Source organism: Siphateles boraxobius, unplaced genomic scaffold (assembly GCF_051911475.1).
Source record: "Siphateles boraxobius isolate OS27281-9 unplaced genomic scaffold, OSU_SipBor_1 25, whole genome shotgun sequence".
NCBI classification, from domain to species: Eukaryota; Metazoa; Chordata; class Actinopteri; order Cypriniformes; family Leuciscidae; genus Siphateles; species Siphateles boraxobius.
Genome location: NW_027508866.1, coordinates 27625657 through 27648403, shown reverse-complemented (window position 1 = coordinate 27648403; position 22747 = coordinate 27625657). Strand labels below are relative to the sequence as shown.

Below are 22747 nucleotides of genomic sequence, written 5' to 3'. Positions count from 1 at the left end.
TGTGAACGCCATCAGCGTCTATCACAGGTTCACGTTTAAAGTCTATTTAGAGAGAACGGTGTCGTCTTAGCGGCCCCTAATTTAATAACAAATTATCATTTAGACGGAAGTAAATCAATCAAAACTAACTTTAGCTGGAAAAAACATTTTTCAAGAGCCACTATAAAACCAAACCAATCTCTGTTACCTTAAATTATATCTTTATCTCTGTAAAGCTGCTTTGAAACAATCTACATTGTTAAAAGCGCTATATAAATGAGGATGACTTGACTTGACAGTTGGCACTAGGGATGCACTAGGGATGCACTATAGGGATGCACTATGGATGCAACCATATCGGTATCGGCCGATATATGTTCATGTTTAATGTTATCATTATCGGCCTACTAAAAAAATCTGATAGATATATTAAAGCAGATAAATAATTTATTATTTCCCTCAGCTGACACACAGGTTTTGAATCGCTTGAAATATGATTGGAATCACTTAGAAAAAGGAAAATTCAGTGAAGTATTTAACTATAAGTGCAGTTATTGTGCAGCCCAAGTCTGTCATACAGGCTACATGAAATTATCATGAGAACATTATAATTGTGTGTTTGGGACATCGGGACATGAATTTTAATGGTGAGACTTTTGTTTTTGTAATCAGGCTCTAAAAAATTATAAAAATGTAGATTTAACGGCCAATATATCGGTTATCGGCTTTCAAATATAAAGAATTATCGATATCGGCTAAAAATTTCATATCGGTGCATCGCTAGTTGTCACATCATATTATGAATAACTGTCATAATTACATTGGTAATCATTCTTATGATTTACTGTATGTTGACTAAACTATGGCCCACTTGCACTGACCTTCGTGACACACTTCTTTTTTCAAATATAGCTTGCTAGTTTTCAGTTATATATATTTTAAGTGCTGTTAAAACGCACTTATTTTTAACTAAACGCCAGTTAAAATGAGTTTTAAAATCGGGATATTTTCTAGGACGGGAAAAGATATTCTGATGATCACTGTGTACAGAATTTTCCAAACTCAAAAGAACATGAAGTTCCCTTTCGTCCTGGGAACTCCGACGTGTCGTCGGGGGAGTTCACTGATGAATTGGGATCACGCTAGGGAGCCAATTGCCTTCGAGAGAATTAAAAACGAGCCAATAGACATTGGCATGCAAGATTTGCATTCCGCGACCCGTCTACCAGCGCGGGTATAAATGGCAGAAGTAAACATTGCACAATGCTTTTTGCTTCGGAGCCATCCAGTGTGTTCTCTCTCTGAGCTGCTGTGTTTTCCGAGTTATTTCTAAAAAGACGAGTCCTCTTGGAAGAAGAAGGATCCTCTGTTGCTGGTGTGACGGCGCTTCAAGCGACCATCGCTCCTCGTTGCCGGCCGTTCCCTCTCTATTTAAAAGAGTTGTTTTTACGGCTGGTATCTGGTACTGGTGAGTGCAGCACACGGGCTTGCAGTTTCCCCGTTGTGTCTGCCGCGATGATCCGTTTGTGCCTCGGCACGTTAAAAGAGCGTTCTTTTTTCTTTCTAAACGAGCATCACGGGCGTTTTGCGTCCTTTTCAGGATGTCGTTTCACCCGTGCGTTTCTGGATGCGGTCGACTTCTCCCTCAGGAAGATGGTCATAAACACTGCCTCTCGTGTTTGGGCTTAGGGCACGCTGAGGCAGCGTTTGTGAAAGAGTTATGTTCTCATTGCGGGAACATTACTCTGGCGATGCTGCGCTCGAGACTGCGAACCCTGAAACATGGAGGAGTCCCTTCAGAGAATCCCCGAACTAGTTCGTCTTCCGGTTCAGTTCGGCAGACGGCTACTTCGGTGATTCCTGTTGGTGAGCAGATGAGGGTTACCGTGCAGAACGTTCCGTCTGGTGAAAGATCCTCACGGGCTTCTCACGCCTCTAGTAGCTCGTTGCCATTGGTTGTCCCGGGGGAGCTTCCGGGACCGCCTCATGCGGTTCCGTTTGTCTCCTTTGGGGCACCGCCTGAGGACCAGATGTCGATCGCTGCAGCGGGGGGAGAGCATTCATTTTCTGGTGACGACTCAGTGGGACTACCCCCTTCGGGTGTGGTGGCTCCTGCTGAGCATGATCCAGAAATGGCCGCTATGCTCGAACGGGCGGCCCCGAATGATTAGGCCCCGCTAGATGATTGGTGTCTCGGAGCGGGTCGTGCTGTTGCCCCGCGCCCCGCTCCGGCCCCTTTCTTCCCAGAAGTGCATGAGGAGTTGAGGAAGTCTTGGCTGGCCCCTCTGGCGACCAGACGTAGGCAACTTCGCTCCTCCTCCCTCACCACTCTCGATGGCGGCGCGGCGCACGAGTATGAGGGAATCCCCCCCAGTGGAGCGGTCTATAGCGATGCAGCTGTGTCCTAAGACTACTTCCTCCTGGCGGGGTGCCCCTTCACTCCCCTCCCACGCCTGTAGGTTTTCCTCTGGTCTGACCAGGGATGCCTACATGGCGTGTGGAGACGGCGCTTCCGCCCTGCATGCTATGGCGTTTCTGCAGGTCCACCAGGCCAAGGCACTCCATGACATGCAGGGGGGTGGTCTCGACCCAGGATTGCTGCAGGAGCTGCGTGCGGCGACGGACCTCACCCTCCGGGTGACGAAAGTCACCGCACGTTCCCTGGGTCGAGCAAAGTCCACCTTGGTGGTCCAGGAGCGCCACCTTTGGCTTACCCTTGTGGATATGAGGGAAGCGGAGAAGAATAAACTTCTCAACTTCCCCATTTCCCAAGGGGGCCTCTTCGGCGACGCGGTGGAGAGCTTCGCCCAAGAGTTCTCCAACGCCCAGAAGCAGTCGGAGGCGATACGGCATGTCCTGTACAGGAGACGGACTACTGCTTGTCGCCGAGGCCACTACGGCCGCTCCTCCTCCAGGGCAGCAGCCTACCCCTGGGGGACGGAGGTCTGGTCGTAAGAGGGTGGCCAAGCCCGCTCAGACGCCTCCGACCCCTTCCCGTAAAAGGAAGGGCGGAAAGCGTCCCTGAGACGGGTGACCTGGAGGGGAACCTGGATGCTGCTCGTTGGGAGGGTGCCCCTGCACACCTCGTTCCCCCGGGAGAGGGCCGGGTGGAAAATCTTTTGTTGAGTTTTTTTTCCTGTTCCGCTGCTGACCGCTCGGTCGGCTGTACCCACATTTTCAAAAAAAGAGAAGTTTCTTCTTCCTCCTCCAGGTCATCCATGGCCGAGACTGGTGGGAACACAGTCTCCCCCGTCCAAGAGGGCCAGAATGGTAGCGTGTGCCGCCCCCGAGCCGCAAAACCCCCGTTCGCCTCTTCCCAGTTTGCGGATAGCAGTGACACAGCCTCAGCTGCGTCACTCCGGTCTGCGGCTGGGCCCGGAGGCGCAGAGACCAGGACATGAGGAGTCAGGGCCTCGTTTCCTCGTCTCTCCCCCTCCCCTTGCCACCGAGCAGCCCGCAGCGGAATGTCCACGGGCCTCCTCTGCCGTCTGCCCCTGGGTGGAAGCAGGTTGGTGTCAAGCTCACCCAGACCCTGCTCTCGGTGGCTGCAACCCCACCAGAGCCGGGTCCCTGTCTTCCACCTCGCTGCCACTCCGCGGGTACGCCGGTGGTTCGGGTGGGTTCGTTGGGACGGTATCTGGAAGCCTGGCTAGCGCTTCCGGGTCCGTCCCGATGGCTCATCAGCACCATTCGGTTCGGCTATGCAATTCAGTTTGCACGCCGGCCTCCCAAGTTGTGCAGGTCAGCGGACGCCCCTATCTTAAGGAAAGAGATCGATGTCCTACTGGCGAAGGACGCGATCGAGTCGGTCCCTCCTGCCGAGATGAGGTCTGGGTTTTACAGCCCCTACTTCATTGTACCCAAGAAAGGCGGTGGGTTACAGCCAATCCTGGACCTGCGTGTTTTGAATCGGGGCCTGCTCAAACTCCCGTTCAAAATACTCACACAGAAGCGCATTTTCGAATGCATCCATCCCCAGGATTGGTTTGCAGCGATCGACCTGAAGGACGCGTACTTGCACGTCTTGATTCTTCCTCGACACAGACCATTTCTACGGTTTGCTTTCGAGGGTCGAGCGTATCAGTACAAAGACGTACCCTTCGGGCTGGCCCTGTCGCCTCGTGTCTTCACGAAAGTCGCGGAGGCGGCCATTGTTCCCATGAGAGAACAGGGCGTTCGCATTCTCAACTATCTCGACGACTGGCTCATTTTAGCTCACTCGCGAGATCTGTTGTGCGATCACAGGGATCACAGGGGATCACTCGGCCTGTTACATATGAGACCGCTTCAGCGCTGGCTTCACGATCGAGTCCTGGGGTGGGCGTGGCACAGCGGCACGTTCCGGGTCAAAGTGACCCCGCACTGTCGCCAAACCTTCTCCCCGTGGTCGGATTCTGCGTTTCTGGATGCTATCACCCGGGCATATGTGTCTCTGGGTGAGCCTTGTCCTCCCAGGTTGCGAGCTCACTCCACTAGAGGTGTTGCCGCTTCCTGGGCTTTGGCTCAAGGCGCCTCGCTGACATGACATTTGAAGAGCTGTAGGCTGGGCGACACCGAACACGTTCGCTAGGTTCTATAGCCTTCGTGTGGAACCTGTTTCCTCCCGAGTTCTGGCTACGGCCAGTGGGTCGAGGGAATAGGTTGTGTCGGCTTGCTACACCACTCCGCCACGCAGCGGATACGTGCGCTTTTTGCTCTATTTGGCGCCCTACGTCGGTGAGCCTCGTGAGTTTCTCCTTCACCCCTCGGTGCTGGGCACGGCGGACCGCCCGGTGCCAGGTCTGCTACCTGCTACCCATGATGCCACGTGCAGTTCAGCCGTGTCTTCCCCTTGACGGAATCGTTCGTCGTCCCTGTTGAGTGCGCTCCCATTTCCCTTGGATTGGGACCACCTCAGGGACTGCCATATGTTTCACTATCCCACTGGGCTAGTACATATGTGTATTCCTGGCCTTCCTGAGTCAGGCTCGGGCTTCCGCAGCGTTCCCCCTAGAAAAAGCTCTTGGGCGAACGCTTTCCCAGTGTTATCCAATATCCACTGTGCGGGTCTTGCGGACCAGCAGTGTATTCCCGTGCTAGCTCCCGCAACTTATTGCATGAAACTGCTGCAGGGTAGCTTAGCCGGGCGCAGGAAGGAGCCAGCACCATGGCGTTTTATTAGGGATCCCAATTCGTCAGGGAACTCCCCCGACGACACGTCGGAGTTCCCAGGACGAAAGGGAACGTCTCAGTTACGTATGTAACCCTCGTTCCCTGAGTACAGGGAACGGAGACGTGTTGTCCCTTCGCCATGTTGCTGTACCTTCGCAGAAGACTAGACACTGTTCGGCTCCTCAGCGAAAAGCATTGCGCAATGTTTACTTCCGCCTTTTGCTGGTAGGCGGGTCGCGGAATGCAAATCTTGCATGCCAATGTCTATTGGCTCGTTTTTAATTCTCTCAAAGGCAATTGGCTCCCTAGCGTGATGTCAATTCGTCAGGGAACTCCCCCGACGACACGTCTCCGTTCCCTGTACTCAGTGAACGAGGGTTACATACGTAACCAAGATGTTTTGATCCATGTTATGATCAGGCACACTGGCCACAACATGACCACAAAGTCAGTTGGACTCATTTGTCTAAGGGGTTTATTAAACAATTGAATAAATTACAAACAAAACAGAAATTTGGAGATTAACTACAACAGAACACGTTGCAGAAAGATCAAACAACAGGCGTGGTGGCCAGAACACAAGTCTTTCCCCCTCCCTGTCTCCTCTCTGCACGGAGTGCCTCAGCTTTTAAAGGGTTTCTATCCGCCTACTCGTTACCTGCTCACACCTGCACACAATAACACTCTACAGATAAAGCGTTGTGGAATTTTTCGGTTCGCGTACCTACCCAAGGTGATAAGATAAAATAAAATTCTGCATCAAAATTTATAGACAAGTAGTTTGTTTAGGCATGGTTTGTAAGGAATTATAAACCTGCGCACATATATTCAAACGCACATAACTATAGAATCAATTCTTAATGCGCATGTGAACGCCATCAGCGTCTATCACAGGTTCACGTTTAAAGTCTGTTTAGAGAGAACGGTGTCGTCTTAGCGGCCCCTAATTTAATAACAAACTATCATTTAGACGGAAGTGAATCAATCAAAACTAACTTTAGCTGGAAAAAACATTTTTCAAGAGCCACTATAAAACCAAACCAATCTCTGTTACCTTAAATTATATCTTTATCTCTGTAAAGCTGCTTTGAAACAATCTACATTGTTAAAAGCGCTATATAAATGAGGATGACTTGACTTGACTTGACAATAACAAATGAAAACATGCTGCCGAGCAGCCAAACATTAGTAGAGGAAACAGAGCCACCACAGGTAGTGGAGGGACGTAACAATCCAACCAATGCAGATCTGAGCAGTGCCTGGTAATTATGGAAAAAAAAAATCCATAATATATTCATTGAAATTTTTTATAAGACTGGAATATAAGCACCAACACACAGAGGCAAATAGTCATATTCGTGTTTAGTCAAATTCATTAATAAGTATTATGTGATATGAAGAGTAAGTGAAAAACACTGTTAATGAGAAGATGAGCACTGGACTGCTGTAGGTTATAGGGAAATATATTTATTCATTATTCAGAAAGCACATATGGAAAGAAAAAAAATAGTACAGGAACACTTCAGCAGGTTCAGTATTATTGATGTAAAAGCAGAAGTAGCTGTGCTAGAGGTCCATTGGCAGTGTGGTGACTGTGTCTGTTTGCGCTGTTTCCAGAGTCGCTCCCGCAGAATGATGTTCTTCCCAACAGCAGCTATTTCTCCAACCCCAGCTACCACACGCTGACCCAGTGCAGCAGCCCGCCGCATATCAACAACCTGCCCTACGGAGAGGTATTTTCAAGAGTCTCATTTCTTTACTCTACTAACTGACTCTGTAATTGTTCAACAGCTCTTGAAATAAAGGAATACTATTTTGGGCTGCTTATACTGGTAGGGAATTTGTTCAAAAGATAATGCTATGCTAAATAGAGCTTGTCAGTCATGATGCCACTTTTTGGGCCACCCCAGAATGCTAATTCACTACGGATTACCTTGCCTCTGTGTTGTTAGAAGCAGATTTTGATTTATGAGTAAAATTATGTGGGGTTTTTTTTGTACTAAATATGTAGGAAATGTCTGTTCAAAAAATGTTGACCACAGGCACTTATTTTACTCATAAATCCAAAATGGTTTGAGAGCACAAACTGACCAGCTCTGTACTGTAGATATCTAGGATTGAGGAATTATGTGGAATGTTGTAGATTGCTCTTGCTATAATTGTTGATTTTTGTTTTTCCTGACAGCCGAAGAACAACCAGTTGTTTGTGAACCTGAAGAACTCTGAGCCGAGGAAAAGGCTTTCCCTTCTTGATCACACAGGAACTCTACCAGCCGACTGGAAGCATGGCGGATCCTTCAATGAGCTCGGTGGGACCTCAGCCAACAGAACAGCCAAACATTATAATGCTCCGCAGCACAGCGTTTACTGAACTTACAGGACTTTTTTATTTTCAAACTGCTTTACAATGACTCGTCCAACATGGTCTTTGAACTGATATATGAGTTTTTATCCATGTGTTTCCTGAATGCCACTGGCAGCTTTAATGTGTCATATCAACCTCTTCTAACACACTTCATCAGCGTCTTTAGCTCCATTCACAGCTGCTGTGAGCTTTGTCAACAAGAGGACCACATGATTTTGACTCCTGCCTTTTCTTGATTCTCTCATCAGGAGCTTATGGAGTTGACAGGCGTTACATGGGAAAATCACTTCGAGGTAAGAGATCACTTAGCAAGCAAGACAGGAAAATACTGGCATTATTTGCTCATGTTGTTCATGCTGCATTTCTTTCTTCTGTGGCACACAAAAGACGATATTCTGAAAAATGTCTCAGGCTTTTTTGGTCCATACTGCATACAGTGAAAGTCAATGGGGTCCAATTGCATCCTCCAAAATATCTTCTATTGTGTTCCATATGCAGAAAGCAAGTCATACAGGTTAGGAACAACATGAGTGTTGAGTAAACGATTTGTGGGTGGAGTATCCATATAAACAGTATGAAGATGTGAACAGATCTCTCACTCTCTCTCTCTCTCTCTCTCTCTCTGTAGATCTTGTAAAGAGTGTGCCCTATCATGCCAGTTCCTGCTCTCTCAATAGTTCAGAGAACCCGTATGCCACCATCAAAGACCCTCCTCTGCTGCTGGCCAAGAGCTCTGAGTGCGGTTATGTGGAGATGAAGTCTCCCGCTCACAGAGATTCACCCTATGCTGAGATAAATGCCTCCAGCCCTGCCAGCAAAAACGTCTACGAAGTCGGTAAGAGGATAATAAATCCAGCAATAGCAGAGACCTGCTCACTATTTGTGTTATTCAAAGCTGACATAATCACTGTAATAGAAATGAACCCGACTAGTAATATTTTCTCAAATATGTTTCAATATTTAAAAGTTCTTATTTGTACTTGATATGATGTTGCTCCATGGGAGAACAGTCTTTCCTTGATGGTGCTACACATGGGAATCCACTCCGTAAGAACAGTCTCTAGTAATTGCTAGAGATGTAATGTATGTCCAAACCTGGCAGGAGTGACTCCTGTGCTTCTGCTGTGTTGAGTTGTACTGCTCCTCTACACCTGAGAGCAGCTGTTGTGTTAATGTCATGTCGGCTGGGGAACGTGCACATACATTATAATCGGGGTCGCACGGCTGTCTCCTATCAGCCCTGCATCCAGATGAGGAGACCTGTTTAATAATGACACTTTCCAGCTGTTAGCCTATCATGGAAGAATCGGCCTGTCCACTAGGAAACCTCACCACGTCTCTCTATTACCTTTTAAACAGTTCTGATTAAAAAAGATATGACATCAATACAAGAAAAAAACTCTCCAAGATATTAAAAATGTTTTCAAAGAAGAAAAAAAACTTTAATAAATCTTCTTTCTTGCTAATAATTTTAGGTTCTTTGAATTACACAGCTGTTCACTATAGGAACTTAAACTACACTGCCTGACCAAAAAAAAAAAAAAAAAATCGCCTGTTTGGATTTAAATAGGCAAATGCTTAAGAGTCTATGATTGGATCATTATTGCAGTTCTCTCATGACAACTCTCGGGAGATTGGTATTCTTATAGAGATTGGCATGGTAATGAATATGGCAAAATTAATGTATTTGGTTTTGCTACGGCTTAACTTGCTACTGCTGTCAGGAACCAATCAGACTCAGCATCCCTCACCACACAACGATCACTCTCCTCAGAATACTAATCACCCGCACCTGTTCACAATCAGCAAGTCCCATAAGAACACTAACCACAGCCTCAGTCTTTGTCAAGCCTCCAACAGGAACAGACCATTACTCACCGTCCTCTGAAGTCTCTGATGCAACCAGTACCCGCTAAGTAAACGTATACTCACCTGTGAATTACTAACCTCTGTATCCTTGTTCTGCTGTCTTCAGAAATTCAGTCTGAATCCATGTTTCCTGAGACCCGGTGTTCATCTGAACTTCCTGTGTTCACGCTGAGTTTACTAGCTTGAGACTGCTTCTGAAAGAGAAGAGACAAGTATTAATGAACTGTGACTGCTTGACATCAACTAACCTGAAGATAACCTGCTCACCTGTAATCTGCCCAGCACGTTGTGATCTTCACCGAATCTGCACCTGAACTTTGAATACTCACCTTTGCACTTGTGTCACATTATAAAACTGTGTTTGGATTCACTTACCTCTGTCTCTGTGCCTGTATCCAGACAGAAGGCTTGACCGAACGAAACAGATCTACTACGGTATGGATCCAACACAACCACCACCCGCTGCCATTCCAGTACAGCCTCCAACCAACGCGGCGAATCCGCTACCACAAGCCACCAGCGCTTCTGCTAATCCCGCTCCCACGCTGGTCTGCATCGCTAACCCCACCTCCCGACCAGCACCATTCTCCGGCCGGGCGGAAGACTGCAAAGGTTTCCTGTTAAAGTGTTCACTCGCCATTGAACTACAACCTCACCTGTACCCTACGGATCGCTCACGAATCTCTTTCATCATTCAACAATTATCTGGAACAGCATTGAGATGGGCTGAGTCACTGTGGAGAAGGGAAGCTGAGGTTCTCACATCTTTGCAAAGTTTTGTTAACCATTTCAAGGAAGTGCAGCGGGGAACTTTATATCGGGACGGCTCTGTAAGGAACTCAACCTCCGGAAAATCAACACTCCCAAGCCATACTCCATCCATGCAGTGACTGGCGAGCGGATTAACACAGGGTATGTCACTTCTCAGATAACACCCATCCAGCTAAGTATTGAAAATAGTCACCACGAAATGTTCGAACCTCTCATTCTCAAGAATAGTCAAGTGGACATAATTCTTGGTCGTCCATGGCTTATTCATCATCAACCTACCATAAATTGGCAGTCTGGTAAGATCAACAGTTGGGGTTGTCATGGCCCTCTTGGTGAAGTCACACACCCTGCTCCACCTGGTGCCAAACCGCAAGAAGTGCTAACAGTGAGTTCCACATTCATCGAAAGCCCCAAAGAAAATCTATCTACGAATATCCCCTCCTGCTATGCTTCTTTCTCTGACATTTTTAATCCAGTTACTGCCTCTAACTTACCTCCACACCGGCCTTGGGATTGTGCCATAGATCCGGTTCCTGGCGCATCAATTCCCAAGGGCCGAATTTACTCCCTGAATCCATGCGTATGTACATCGAGGAGGCTCTGCAACAAGGCTACATTCGCCCGTCCACATCACCTGCTGCTGCTATCTTCTTTTTCGTTCCCAAGAAGGATGGGGGTTTAAGACCATGTATCGACTACAGAGCCCTAAATCAAATCACCGTGAAATTCAGTTACCCGCTACCTCTCATCCCATCAGCTCTTTAGCAGCTCCGAGAAGCCAAAATGTTCACCAAGTTGGATTTAAGGAGTGCATACAATCTGGTCAGAATTCAAGAAGGGGAAAACTGCTTTCATTATGCCTGCAGAGCACTATGAATATCTGGTCATGCCGTATGGATTGGTAAACGCCCCTTCCGTTTTCCAGAGTTTTATGGATGAGGTACTCCGGGATTTCCTCTGAAAGTTTGTGTTGGTGTATATCGATGATATTCTTATTTTCTCCAAAGATCCAGTTGAACATCAACTCCATGTGTCCCTGGTACTCCAAAGACTCCGAAAATTCACTCTGTTCCTGAAAGCTGAAAAGTGCACATTTCATCAGACCAGTGTCGAGTTCCTGGGTTATCATCTTAGTGAGAAAGAAGTGGGAATGGATGATCGGAAGACTGAAGCTATCCTGTCTTGGCCTACACCTCAGTCTGATAAGGAACTCCAGAGATTCCTCGGTTTCGCCAATTTTTATCGACGATTTATACACCAATACAGCACCTTAACAGCTCCTCTAACCTCCTTGCCAAAGGGAAAGCCGAAGACACTTCGCTGGACCCCATGTTTCCTGAGACCCGGTGTTCATCTGAACTTCCTGTGTTCACGCTGAGTTTACTAGCTTGAGACTGCATCTGAAAAGAGAAGAGACCAGTATAAATGAACTGTGACTGCTTGACATCAGTTAACCTGAAGATAACCTGCTCACCTGTAATCTGCCCCGCACGTTGTGATCTTCACCGAATCTGCACCTGAGCTTTGAATACTCACCTTTGCACTTGTGTCACATTTAATAAAACTGTGTTTGGATTCACTTACCTCTGTCTCTGTGCCTGTATCCTGACAACTGCCAATACATTTACAGACATTGCTGTGAGCACGTAAGACATGCTGCTGCTTGCACATGTAACATACACGATTTAACAAAAGGACACAACACAAACATCTAATCAGATCATTTACAGGTTGTACAGCCAATGCCAATAAATCTGTTGTGCCACAGCTGAAAAGAAGACTATTGCTATACATTTGTAAAGCACTCTACTAAGTTGCACATGGTAATGGGAGGAATAGACAATACAAGTAATATGTAAGTGTTGTTGAGTGAGAAAACAAGCTACTGCATCGACAGATATGCATATATCTGCACAATGATGCAAAGATCTGCACAAATCTCCCTACTGCTGCAGTGCTCTCTCCTGTCCTGACGAAATGGATAAAGTGGTGCCCATCAGAAAGCGGTTTACGATTCTTCCTTGCCTGTTCCACACCATCCGCCAACCGAGACAGGATCTTATCGTGACGCCACCGGAATTTCCCGTCTGCCAAACTTGACCGGCATGCTGAAAGGACGTGCTCAAGATTGGCTGTCTTTCCACACATTTTTCAATATATGAAAAGCAGCAATTCCTTATGTATTATTCAATATATTGTAATCCATAACACATTATATTAACGCAATATATTATTGCATCTTTTTTTAGTATATTTACACCATATAATATATTGATCATAAATATATGGAAATATATTTTCTCTCCGTAAGGGTGTAGCTTTTTCATCTCATAAACAACCATCATGGTCATATTCCAGGATGATAATGTCAAGATTGGCTCAGATTGTGAAAGAATGGTTGAGAGGAGCATGAAGAATCATTTTCACACATGAATTCAGAACTTAAATCCACTGAAAGTCTTCGGGATGTGCTGGAGGAGACTTTACAGAGTGCTGGATTCTTGCGTTGACAATACCAGATCTTGAGCAAACATTGATGCACCTCTTGATGGAAATAACATCAATTTTCAAAATACAAAGATCTTGTATTGACAATGCAAATCCAAACAGTGATTTTTTTTTTGGCCGGGCAGTGTATATGTTCTAAAGAATAAAAATAAATTCTACTATTCAGTCCGTTTTATTGTTAATGAAATAATAACATGAACTGTCACATTGTTTGGGCTCATCAATGTCCTAGGCATGTTAAATGCCGTCTTTTGCGTATATCTCATTTACACTGTTATTTTCTAACTTGCATCAGTGTTTTTTCTTGATGCAAATGAGAGCAGTGATCCAGCGGTGTTCGGCTGATCCGTGGCACTTCTGCATGTTCATCTAGTGCTGCAAACCGATAGGAAACATATTAATCATGATACAGTATTCTAGTATTCTTCCATATCTCATCTGCATCTCTGGTGGCTGAGCTCCTATGATATTAAATGACATTAAATGTAGCACTATTATATTATTGCTTTATCATCTTTTCAATACTTTAATAGTTTTTAAAACATCATAACTGTTTTTTGTATCACCGTGTTTGAAGCCACTGGTTTTCCCACAGTGGGACTCGACTTTCATGTGGAACAACTGTTGAGTTTTTGTCACAACTGATTCTTGGTATTGATAAATAATTAGTCAGATAAAAATATATAACCTCAAGTACCATGCACATAAGACATGTGACTGCTCATTATTGCTAACAGCTTGAACCTGTATTCTTCCATTTCCAGAGCCGACCACCAGTTCTGGTCTCACGCTATCTAACAACAACTGCAACGGGCCGTTTTGTCAAGATCCATACGACCTCCCAAAGAACAGCCACATCCCGTGCCATTATGACCTCCTGCCCACGAGAGACAGCAGCCCGTCGCCCCACGAGGACAAATGAGGACCCCACACGGACCGCAAATAACCGCTCGCAGACGTCAGAAACCAGCGTCCTCCACTGCCATTCATCATTATAAAAGCTCTTCTGGCTTACACATTTGAATAGTTCTCGTCAAAACAGTACTTGTTTTTCAAGTACCTGTCCTGTGGAGAAGAGTGTTTCAGCAAACATTCCCAATATTCAGCTCGAAATAAACTATTCATTCCATTCATTACTAACCACATATCAGAGACAATCCTTAATGGTGGTGATAGAAGATATCAGATTTGTGAAAGATATGATAGAAGATATGATATTTAGTATTTTAATACTGTTTATTGAGACCAGACTGTTGGCTCAATGTTTCTGTTCATATTTTTGTTTTTTGTCCGAAAGTATTTCAAGTTTACCAAAGATTGACGTGCCCTGATAAAGCACTAATAAAACATGTTGTATATATATTGACAGCTGCCCATTAAATATAGTTTACAGTCACAAGTTTCAACATTAACATCCTTTTTTTAGCTTGCGCCTTTTGATTTTATTTCTATAAATCATGATCACTGAAAGGAAGATATAAGGTAAGGACAAATACTTAATAGTGTTTAGTACTTTATAGTTTTCAAAGTAAAGCTAAAGCTGGACTTTTGCGAGGAAAGACAAATCTTAAAGATGATGTGATGTGGTGAGTTTGATATGAATAACTCTTTGGAGTATTTAGGACAAACATTCATATGTGTAATGAGTCTTAAAGCACTCTGAGCCTGAACTTTAACTGTTTAATTTTGTACATAGAACCAGTTAGTCTATGAATTGCATTTATTTGCTATAAAAATTTAACATAGTCCTAAATTCCTTTATAACTTGACCAATATTGTTCAAACCTGGACATGCAGTGAAGACATCCGTATACTGTGTTTTCAATAGATTTTTTTTTATTTAAGTTTACTATATGCCACACAGTGAAATGATTAATAATACTGATTCCCAAAACAACTGAGTGTGTATGAGTGTGTGCTGTATGTATCTTAAAACTGTATCTTTGTTTTGCATTTCTCCTGATTTTTTAAAATAAATGCACAAAGCTGCACAGTGTGTGATATTTCCCTTCCCAAAGAGCATATCCTTTATATGAGAAAATAGCCTCTAAAAACACGTTCTTTCTAAATTTTTTAGCTGAAATATCCTGTATTTTGAGATACAAAATGTGATACAATAAAATGACGAATTGTCAAGTTGACATATTTAGGCAAGCTTATAGTTATAATTCTTTGTTATTGCTTCTATCATTGATTTCAGTAAGGGCACAGTGAATCACAGTGAACATATGTTTCAGACAAACCAATTTCAATCAATCAATCACTGAATACACACAGCAAAAACTCCAGTGTTACACTCTCCTGGGGGTTTATTTGGCTCCACATTCAAGAATGTAAAAGTGGTCAAATATGAGTTTTAAATTAACACTGAAGCTGTGTTAAAGTGAATGAGATAATTAGGTGATTAATTGATTGATGATTGAGCATTATCAAAGACACCTGATGTTAACAAGCAGAATCAAAATATTTACGTCACCAGAGATCAGTGTTTGCTTTAGTTGGGCTCATGAGCTTCAAGTTATTAATATTAGATTTATTTTGACTACTGTAACTGAGTTATGACAGAAAAAGGAGGAAATGTGATCTGGTGGTGTTTTGACATAATCATCATTTAACCTGTTTCACAAACACATATAGAGCCTTATTTCTGAATTACGTTTACTTTATTGATTATAGCAGCACTGTGATTCTACAGCATAAACTCAAGCTTTTTCAAAATAATCCAAAGGATTTCTTAAAAGTTGCTCTGAAAGAAAAAAAATTCTTTCTTTTAGGCACACACAGACATCAAGATTAAGCGTATGAGTCTTAGCAATGGTGACAAACAGCATATGTCAGATAAACAGATCAACTCTGAATATTAGAAAACAAGCGACTTAAAAGTCACATTAAAACAGCAAAAATAAAAGAAAACATTAAGAATAAAGGAAATTACTAAGACACTTCAGATCCTAATTTATTCATACCGCAGTGCATGATGGGAGCCCTGAATGAGTTTTGATTTTTGGAGACTGCACTGCAACATGTTCTATAAATGTCACCATTACTGAGATTCACATGTTGATTCCTGATGTCTTTGTGTCTAAATAAACATTTTTTTCAAAGGTTTTGCATCAGAAGAAAGTTTAAATAATTCTTTGGATTACATTGAAAATGCTAAAAAATATTAAGCTGTACAAGGACAGTGCTACTATAATTAATGAAGTAAATCTAAATCATTAGGCTTCAAAATGAGATCAGGGATTCAGGTCAAATAATGATTATGTATATAATGATTATACAATAAAGAAGTGTAAAGCAATCTTCAGATGCCATCCTTATTTTTCTAGCTCAACTGTCACAGAATGGAAAGCACAGGATTGTGGGATATCAAAGGCAGTGATGGATACATCTATGCTGCTTTCAAATATCGATCAGATCATTGGATTCGGACGTGTCCTGAATTTCAGACCTCGGAACAAATCCTCCGAAGGCAGCATTCGGACCAAGCTTTCGGACACAGCCTTAGTTTCCCGTATTTATTACAGGGGTTCTCAACTTTTGCCCTTGAGGTCCACTTTCCTGCAGAGTTTTTAACTCACCAGCATCCTGGATAATGACCAGCCCGTTCTCATCCTTTGGCGTCATACATGTGACGCTTTGGACATTTCGTTGAAATCTTACGCACATGGCATCCTTTAGCATCAATATGAGACGCAGAACCCAAGGAGTCATACAGGTGACGCTCGTCTAAATCCAACGCACATGGCATCCTTTAGCGTGAATATGAGACGCAGATCCCAAGGCGTCATAACCGTACCCTACCCCAGACCTAAACCTACCCATAACAGTGCGTGTTATATTGACGCTAAAGGATGCCATGTGTGTAAGATTTCGACGAAATGTCATATGGCGTCACCTATATGACACCAAAGGATGAGAATGCGTTGTAATTACAGTTCCCCTTATGGGCTACAGAAGGATCAATATCAACCTTCTCTTTATAGGTCACTTCAACTTCATACTCAAAGTTTTTATTTTCTTCTACATCTTTCTTGTTCTGCTCCAGAGCTTCTTGAGTGTGTTTCAGCTCATTTTGTTTTTGTTCCATCCTTTGAACTATTTGCCTTTAACTGTTTCCACTTTTGTAAAACATCTTGTCATCTTCAGGGATTTTGGTTTTAGGTTCCACTTTATTTCGATAGTCCATTTTAGACATTCTACTAACTATGCAACTACATGTCAACTAACTCTCATTAGAGTATTAGTAGACTGTAGTAGACCGTCAGTAGACTGTTAGGTTATGGTCAGGTGTTATGATTCAGGTTAGTAGAATAAGTTGACTAGTAGTTGCCAAGTTACTTATAATCAGTTGAATATCTTTTGGGGATCATCAAAATAAAGTGTTAGCAGATATTAAGCAGACAGTCTACTAATAGTCTAATGACAGTTAGTTGACATATAGTTGCAAAGCTACTTATAGTTAGTAGAATGTCTAAAGAGGACTATCAAAATAAAGTGTTACCTGGTTTTATGTTTAAAAAAAAATTGTATTCCTTCAAAACAGATTCAGCGATCATTCCAGTATTTCATCTTCTTCATCTGCAGCTTCTGACTGGCAGTTGTCAAACAGGAAAAACACAGGCTGATTCTGCTCATTTACTACACACTTGATTTTAGCTTCTTTAACAGCCGTCAGGGCATTTTTAGGGTGAGCTCCAGTTGTGTGTGTGAACAGCAAGACAATGTTTTCAGCAATATCTCTTTCAAAATAAAGACTCAGCTTAAAATATGTATGAGTCTATCAGAGAGTCGATTTTGTTGTGCCATAATCACCAGACACACTACATCTATTTCATGAACCCAGTCATCAAATCTGCTTTAACTAAGCAAACGCATGGCAATCTCTTTATCAACTGCCATACCATGTGTTTCTCCGTATCCTGGAGTGTCAATGATTGTTAAATCAATTGAACTCTCTTGAAGATAAAACCCATAAACAGGGATGATGGAGGTCTGACTGTGAGCTGATGTTCGTTCACTCTGATAATCTGTGTTCTCAAACCAAACCTTGTTCTCTCTGAACACCCAACATGTAGTTAATCATCGCATTGATCAGGGTAGTTTTCCAGTTCCTGTTTCTCGGAATGGTTTTATGGCGTTTGTTTTTGTATCTCTCTCCAATGGTAATTTTTCTATGGTTCAGATTGGTTCAAATTGTCTGTAACTTGTTGCCAGACGGTATCAAGCAGGATTTCCCTCTTCAATTAACATGCTTGTCTTGATGATCGTGCAATTTTTTTTTACTTAAACTGGTAATATCTTTTATCTGTAATGTTAAAACAGAAAACAAATTATTTAAGATACATCATTGATACATTGGAATTTTTTAATAGCTCAGCAAAAAAGCTAAAGTACATTTAACATGATACATTCAAAGACCACTATAGACTTTTAACCAGCTTTTTAATGTTAGCATGCTTATTGTGCTTATATAAACTCAGCAGCTGAGTTCTTACCAGAACCAGGAAGTATGACCATATTAGACCGGTTCTGTCAAAACTTCATTGGCTCCCTCTTAAACATTGTATACATTTTTACATATTACTGATTACTTGCAAAGCACTAAATGGTTTAGCTCCCCAGTACTTGAGCGAGCTCTTAACACATAGTCCTTCACGTCTATTGCGATCTCATAATTCTGGCCAGTTGATAATACCTAGAATATAAAAATCGACTGCTGGCGGTAGATCCTTCTCTTATTTAGCACCAAAACTTTGGAACAATCTTCCTAACATTGTCCGGGAAGCAGACATAGTGTGTCAGTTCAAATCTTGACTAAAAACGCATCTCTTTAACCTGGCATTCACATAGAAAATTATACATTCCGATTATTCAAATCAGTTCAATGATTATTAGGCTGCATAATTAGGTACTATACAAATATGATGTAATAATTATGATGTACTCGTTACATCATAATAAGAATGGCATCTACACTAATGTTAGTCTTTCAGCTTATTCCAAGGTTTACTGTAATCAGCCGGTTCCAGACCAGCGCCTAGATACGACCACATCGCATCCCTGACGTGTCAGCAGAGATTGTGTCAACTAGACTCTCCCCTGTGAAGGCCTCATCAACACGACAGACTTCAAAACTGATCCTCAACAAACCATCTCCATAGCGACAGACTCTGATCTTCAACCAGATGGAACTGGATAATATTCTGATTGTTCCAATCCAATATGACTTCTGACCTTGTAATGCTGCCTGAATCATAGTCATACACTGTTTGGTCGTTGGCCAGAGAAGAACTGGCCCCCCGACTGAGCCTGGGTTCTCCCAAGGTTTTTTTCTCCATTCTGTTACTGATGGAGTTTTGGCACTGTCGCCTTTTTTCACCTTTATCGCATTTGGTGTTATGTGGATGGCTGATGAACCCAGGCACAGACAGTATGCAATCACAGAACGTTTATTGTAGACAGAAAACAGGGAAAACAAAACCCACTATGGGGTAAAACAAGGACAACTCTGACGAGGGAAGACTAAATTAGACTAACACTTGACAAACTAGACTATAAACTAATAACAGAAACAGGATCAGTAATACACTAGACAAAACTCTCAAAAGGTACTCACAGGTAAGTTAGCAATGACTCACAGAACGTATGACAAAGTCAAACAATGAATCGATACAGGACAGCAAACACAAGGGGATTATAAAGGGAACACTAATGACAAGGACAGGTGAAACTGACTAGACAATAATGACAAGACGAGGATAACAATGGGGCGGGGTTACGTGACGAGACAACACAAGCACATGGCCCAAGCAAAAGGCCATGTGCTTGTACACAAAACATGGGTCTGTCATGACTCTGCCACCAGACCAGAGAAATCAAAAGACATGATGGCAGAATCATGACATTTGGCTTTTGGCTTGCTTAGTCTGGGACATTAATTTAATATTCAACAATAATATTGATCTGCCTGCATTGACAGCATTATATGAGAACTGAACTGAGCTGGACGATGACATCACGTTTTTCTCCAGAGCTGCTATATATATATATAAATTAACTAAATAACTTTTTTACAACAAAAATTAAACATCACTGAACTCACTTAAGCTGGACTGTGACTCTATTTTCTTCTGGAAACAAACTTTGTTGCATTATTTTCCTGTTATCTCTGTAAAGCTGCTTTGAAACAATCTGTATTGTAAAAGCGCTATATAAATTAACGTGACTTAACTTATATCAAACTATTTTATGACTCACTTGAAATCTTTACTTATTAAAGATTTAATTTTGTTATGTTTTTTTTAAATAAACTTTCTTTAGGCAAATAAATGCTTGCAAACCAAAATCCGAATCCCATTCTGTCGGTCACGTTCGATGTAATATCGATACTGACGTATTGTGGTCTCACCTCTGAGTAGTAAAAAAGATTTTTGCTTTGGAGCCGAGTAGTTGCGCACAGTGATCCCTCTCGTCCAATCACCTCACAAAGAGCATTGTTCCTGATCTTAAAGAGCTTGCCTACATGAGGTGATCTCTCTTGCCAGTGAAAAGGGCACATTCATTCGCCATTCAAATAAGAGCTTTTTCACAGTTACATGCAGCGATTCCCCCCTGTGCGCTTTGGCACAAAAGAGCAGATTTCCCTAAAAGTGCAGTCTTTTTAAAGACACCTCTCCGTCCATGCATTTCTGGATGCAGTCATTTCCTGTCTTCATCTGACGGCCACGATCGCTGTCTCACATGTCTGGGCCATAAGCATGCTGAGACGCTGTTCATGGAGGGCGTTCTCACAATGAGAACATGGCTTTGTTAACACAGCGTTCGCGACTCGCCTTTCTCAACCTGAGGGTTATAGTGGGAACACTTCTACTGGGTGAATCCCCACGGACCTCCCCCTGCTCTGATGTGTCGTGTGCCGACAGCGCAGTCCCCATCACGGCGTCATTCTCCTCTCTGGATGAGGATCAGATGTTGATAGCTGGAATTGACAGCCATGCTTGCCTGGGTCACCACGCACATCGGACTCGAACCGAACATTCCACCGAGCACTCGCTGTTGGATGATAGGTTTCTGGGCTCAGAGCATGACGCGACGATTGCCCCGCCCCGTCCCCGTGTCTTTCTTCCCGTATATGCATGGAGGGCAAACAGTGCCAAACTCTGCTTCAAAAGTTATTCTTTTCTCCCTACCCTTGACAATGGGGCGGTCAGGGGGTTCGTGGGGATTCCCCAGTTGGAGTGTACAATTGCGATGCATTTATTCCCATGCCACCTGGAGGAATTTTCGGTGGCTCCCGTCCAATTTCTCTGAGGCGACCACAGTTCTGGCTGCTAAGCCTCACAGTGCCTCCACCTTGCACGCGATGGCCGTCCTGCAAGCCAAAGTGCCCTATCATACACCCAGCGTAATTCAGCCCCAGGCGTGACGCAAGTGTTTTTTGCTAGTTTCAGCCCGGCGCAGTTAAAATTTTCACGTCCTGCGCCACGTTGTTTAAATCGCAAATGCATTTGCACCCATTTGTTCTCCCATGGGCTGCTGGTCTGAAAACCAGTGTGTTCAGGTGCATTGTTGCCACGTTGCTATTTTGAGGAACTGAAATAGACTGAGCCATTGACCAAGTGAAACCTGGTCTAAAGTCAATGGTGCAGTATTTATTTTTGTTATTTAAAGAGCGCTTTAGTAATGTGCGTCTATTGGCGGGTCCACAACATTTTTCAAACCGTCAGATTCAGCTATGTGATTCAGTTCGCCAGGCATACCCCCAGCTTCGTGTCCTATTTACCTCGGTAAGATGTCTTGCGTGCGGAGATTGCGGTCCTGCTAGCAAAGGAGATAAAGCTTGTCCCTCCAGCCAAGATGAACAGTCAGGGTTATACAGCCCGTACTTCATCATACCTAAGAAAGGCGGTGGGTTACGGCCAATCTTGGAACACGGTAACGCTGCTCAGATTGATGCATATGAGCTTTAGTACTGGCTACACGGCTGAGTCCCGAGATCAGGCCCGGATTGATACAGTGTAGTGCCCTTGGGTGACCACATTTGAAGTGACCTTACCTTTAGCAAAACATTTTTTTTCTAGACTTTGTGCATGCAAAATCGTTAATTAAATCCTCAAAGTCCATTCCCTTGACTAGTTCGGATTCAATAGCCAGGCAGTGAGAGTGCAGACAGCCGCTTCTGTCTCATGGTTGTCCTGAGTTCATTCTGTTGAGCTCTCGCCCTTGCAGTTGGTAACGGGCAGGGTTAAGAACAGTCTGAGTGCAACAAATACACTTGGGAAAGTAGTCTGTAGCCCTTTTTTTTATTTATTTGCAGCATAACCTCTGGTGAACGATTTTCAAGTCTTTGTCCAGGTCATGTGGATATGTGGATGAGAGCGCAGCAGCACGTTATTGCACACAATCACAGTCTCTATCGGTCTGTATCAAACAAAACCCCCAAATAGTCCATTCAAGTCCCTATATGCATCAATGCGTTTAGCAAGACAGGACTGCAACTTGTCAATGATCACAATATATGTTTCCACCTTATATCGCTGACTTCCATTTAGGATCTTGTCATTCTATGTGGACTCATCTAAAAATATTTTTCTTTTTCTCACCCCGCTGTGTCTCATGTTGATAGAAATAAGTCACACACTTCGTGTCCCGAGATGACTTTTCAAACTGACAAAATTTATCTCTGAGTGTTACCACAAACAAATGCAGAGATTCTAGCAAACGCTGTGCAGTATCTAAGTTTATGTCAAGCTTCTGCAACGTGTCACTTGTGGCTTTGGACCTACTCAGCACAGTATTCCATAGATTTGCCATTATTGCAGTCTCCAATTTATTAAGTTTATGACAGAGCGCAGCTGCCTCACGCTTTGTGTCATTCTTCTACTCTGCATCTGTGGCGAACCTTCTTATAGGACTGTAGTTCCCTTTCGTCCTGGGAACTCCGACGTGTCGTCGGGGGAGTTCCCTGACGAATTGGGATCACGCTAGGGAGACCAATTGCCTTCGAGTGAATTAAAACGAGCCAATGAAAATTGGCATGCAAGATTTGCATTCCGCGACCCGCCTACCAGCGCGGGTATAAAAGGCGGAAGTAAACATTGC

At 43.5% G+C, this 22747-nt stretch overlaps 1 protein-coding gene across 2 annotated transcripts in view; it reads left to right on the top strand.

Annotated features, from left to right (window-relative positions):
* megf10 (multiple EGF-like-domains 10) overlaps positions 1–14634 on the top strand; it is a 155372-nt gene extending 140738 nt beyond the window's left edge. For both annotated transcript variants that reach the window (XM_077243439.1, XM_077243438.1), the window contains 5 exons: positions 6748–6863; positions 7316–7439; positions 7744–7788; positions 8124–8330; positions 13408–14634. In XM_077243439.1, coding sequence (XP_077099554.1) covers positions 6748–6863; positions 7316–7439; positions 7744–7788; positions 8124–8330; positions 13408–13565 — 650 coding nt within the window. In that variant the 3' untranslated portion in view covers positions 13566–14634. The remainder of the gene's footprint in view (positions 1–6747; positions 6864–7315; positions 7440–7743; positions 7789–8123; positions 8331–13407) is intronic.
* The last annotated feature ends 8113 nt before the right edge of the window (positions 14635–22747 follow it).